We start from the raw sequence: 2,896 nt of genomic DNA on the forward strand, positions 1-2,896 counted from the left end.
AGTGCCTGCCCCTCCCCCACTGCCCAGGCAGCCACTGCCTGCAGCCAGCCTGACCAGGGCTCCAGCAGCTCCGATGAGGAGGGGACGAGCCCCTGCGAGGAGCCCGAAGAACCCCAGCCGGGGCTCCAAAACCTACTCCAGGGGAAGCTGGCCGACCTGGTGGAGTTCCTGCTCCTCAAGTATCACACCAAGGAGCCGACCAGCCAGGCAGAGATGCTGGAGATCGTCGGCAAGGATGCCCAGGATGCCTTCCCTGTGATCTTGGGCCAGGCCTCTGAGTGCATGCAGCTGGTCTTTGGTATGGATGTGAAGGAAGTGGACCCCAGCGACCACTCCTACGTCCTGGTCCCCGTCCTGGGCCTCACCTACGATGGGATGCTGAGCGGTGAGGAGGGAGTGCCCAAGACCGGCCTCCTGGTGGTGCTCCTGGGGGTGATCCTCCTGCATGGCGACCATGCCCCCGAGGAGGAGGTGTGGGAAACGCTGGGGGTCATGGGGGTGTATGCCGGCCAGGAGCACGTCATCTACGGGGAGCCCAGGGAGCTCCTCACCAAGGTCTGGGTGCAGGAAGGGTACGTGGAGTACCGGCAGGTGCCCGGCAGCGACCCTGCCCGCTACGAGTTCCTGTGGGGTCCCAGGGCCCACGCCGAAACCAGCAAGTTGCAAATGCTGGAGTATTTGCTCCGGGTCAGGTGCGGGCAGCCGGCTTCCTCCCTGGCCCTGTCTGAAGAGGCTGTGAGAGATGAGGAAGAGGGGGCCTGAGCCCCGGGGTCCACCAGGCCCTTTCCAGGCTTTGCTGGGTTCGGCAGCCTCTCCCGCGGGGTGCTGGGCATGAAGTGAGGCCGCTTGCTGGTTCTTCCCTGTGTGTGTGTTTGTGTGTGCGCGTCAAGTCAGAGCCCTGGGCGTTTTAAGGAGTGCAGGGCCAGGGAGGGTTGGGAGAAGAAACCAGGGCAAGGAGCCTCCTGGGGGTGGGGGGGGTTGTTTCCTGGGATGACTCCCACATCCAGAGCTTGGTGTCCTTGCGGAAGCTCTCCTGTGGGGTTCCTTGCCATAGAAGGTTTCAGCCGCTTCAGGGCCTGACTGTGTGAGTAGCATCCACTCCGCAGCATTTGTTCTGACCCAGTTCAAGAGTTAAGAGTTTTATCATATACCCGGGGCGCCTGGGTCCTCTGTTGTTTAAGCATCTGCCATCGGCTCAGGTCATGATCTCAGGATCCTGGGATCGCACCCCCCATGGGGCTCCACGCTCAGTGGAGACCCTGCTTCTCTCTCTCCCTCTGTGTGTGCTTTTCTTTCTCAAATAAATAAATAAGTACTTTTAAGAAAAAAAGGAGTTTTTTTCATGTCCTGGACACCATCCTGGACTCCTCGCCTACTTGGGTGGGCTCTGGACCGAAATCACAGGGCTTTGGCCTAGGGATGGGTTTGGAAAGGCGCAAGAATGGAAGAAGCAAGGGACGGGGGTCAGAAGCTGGAGAGATAGAAGTTTGTTGATGCTTGCTTCAGATGCCTTCCTGACCATCGTTGTGCAAAGGCCAAAGGCAAGCCCGCGCACACACCCGCTCCTGCGTTGGCCTGGTTCTTCCAGAGTGGAGGGGAAGCGTCCTCCCAGCAGAGAGGGAGCCCTGCTCACTGGCTCCTTGATTCCCACACGTGGGCTGAGCTCTGCTCTCTGGAAGGCCCTGTGCGTGAGCAGTGAGGACACTAGCAGAAGCAGGACACGTCCCAGCCACAGGGGACTGAGTCTAGGGGTCGCAGTCCTGGCAGGAAGGTGGGGAGGGGTGCCCTGAGTCCTGCAGAAGAAATGGAGGCAGGGTGAGCGGGGGCGGCTCCCGGGGTGAGCACTGCAGTGGAAATGGCCCCGGCCCGGCCCGTGGAGGCGGGGAGGCTGGGGTGACCAGAGGATCCCAGTGATTGCTTCTGTGCAACTGGTCACCGGGAAGCTGGGTGGCGACACTGCCAGACTCCGGTCTCTGCCTCCATGTCAGGGAAGGCGGGGGGCAGGTTGGAGCCTATGTGTGGGGTGCACAGGCACGGGCTCATTGGGGTGCCGGGGGCGGGGCCCCTACCCTCCCGGGCGGGGTCCAACTGAGGAATCCAGGGAGGACCGAGGGACTCCCCCCCGTCTGCTCCCCTCCCCTGCCCCCACGTAGCCCACCCCGGAACCCATCTCCGCCCGATGTGCTGTCACCCTAAGGGACCCCTTCCTGTGGGGTCCGGATGTGACGAGCGCCGACCTCCGCCTCGGAGGCCTGAGAGACGCCAGGACCTCCGTGAGTGGGAGGACGGATCTCGGTCGGGAGACGCCAGGCGTGCAGGTAGACGCGCCCGTGAGGGAGCACAGAGTGCGGGGTCCCCCAGGAGCCAGGTCGCCATGCCGGCAGCCCCGAGCGACCCCGGCAAGGGACAGCGTCGTCCCGCTGAGCCCCTCCCGCCGCGGCCCGGGGCACTGGACAGGGGTCCCCAGAGGGACGGGCCCGGGCCCTCCCTGGAGCGGGTTGCGGGGGCAGAGGGAGGACTGTGGGGGCCACTCTTGCCCGCTCAGGTCCAGCCACTCGGGCCCTGCCGCGGCCCGGCCCTAGGGGCCCCCCCGGGGAGGGTGGCCACAGGTGGCGTGCGTCCGGTGAGATGCGCGTCGGGGGTCTGAGGGAGCTGAGGACCTGGGTCAGAGGGGCAGGATGCCAGGTCGGGACGGGGCAGGGGCACAGGCAGCCCCAGGGAGTCCGAGTGGTGCCGGGGTGGGGATCGATCGGGGGCAGGACCGAGGGACTCAGGAGCCCAGGACAGAGGGGACCTCACCGAGGTCGGGCCCCAGGGTGAGTCCGGGAAGGCGGCAGGGCGGGATGGGGCCAGGCGGCCAGTGCGGCGGACTGCTGCATCCGGGTCTCCCGAGAGT

The 2,896-nt window shown here is 65.1% G+C and overlaps 1 protein-coding gene across 1 annotated transcript; it reads left to right on the forward strand.

Annotated features, from left to right (window-relative positions):
* Positions 1–6: 6 nt before the first annotated feature.
* Positions 7–959, forward strand: LOC112818907 (melanoma-associated antigen 10-like; the record flags this gene model as incomplete). Its single annotated transcript, XM_025865982.2, has 1 exon — positions 7–959. A coding segment is annotated over one exon (756 nt), but the record flags the coding sequence as incomplete, so codon positions are not given.
* Positions 960–2,896: the final 1,937 nt, after the last annotated feature.

Source organism: Callorhinus ursinus, unplaced genomic scaffold (genome assembly GCF_003265705.2).
Source record: "Callorhinus ursinus isolate GAN/ISIS: 27379988/994484 unplaced genomic scaffold, GSC_fseal_2.0 scaffold6322, whole genome shotgun sequence".
In the NCBI taxonomy this organism is placed as follows: domain Eukaryota; kingdom Metazoa; phylum Chordata; class Mammalia; order Carnivora; family Otariidae; genus Callorhinus; species Callorhinus ursinus.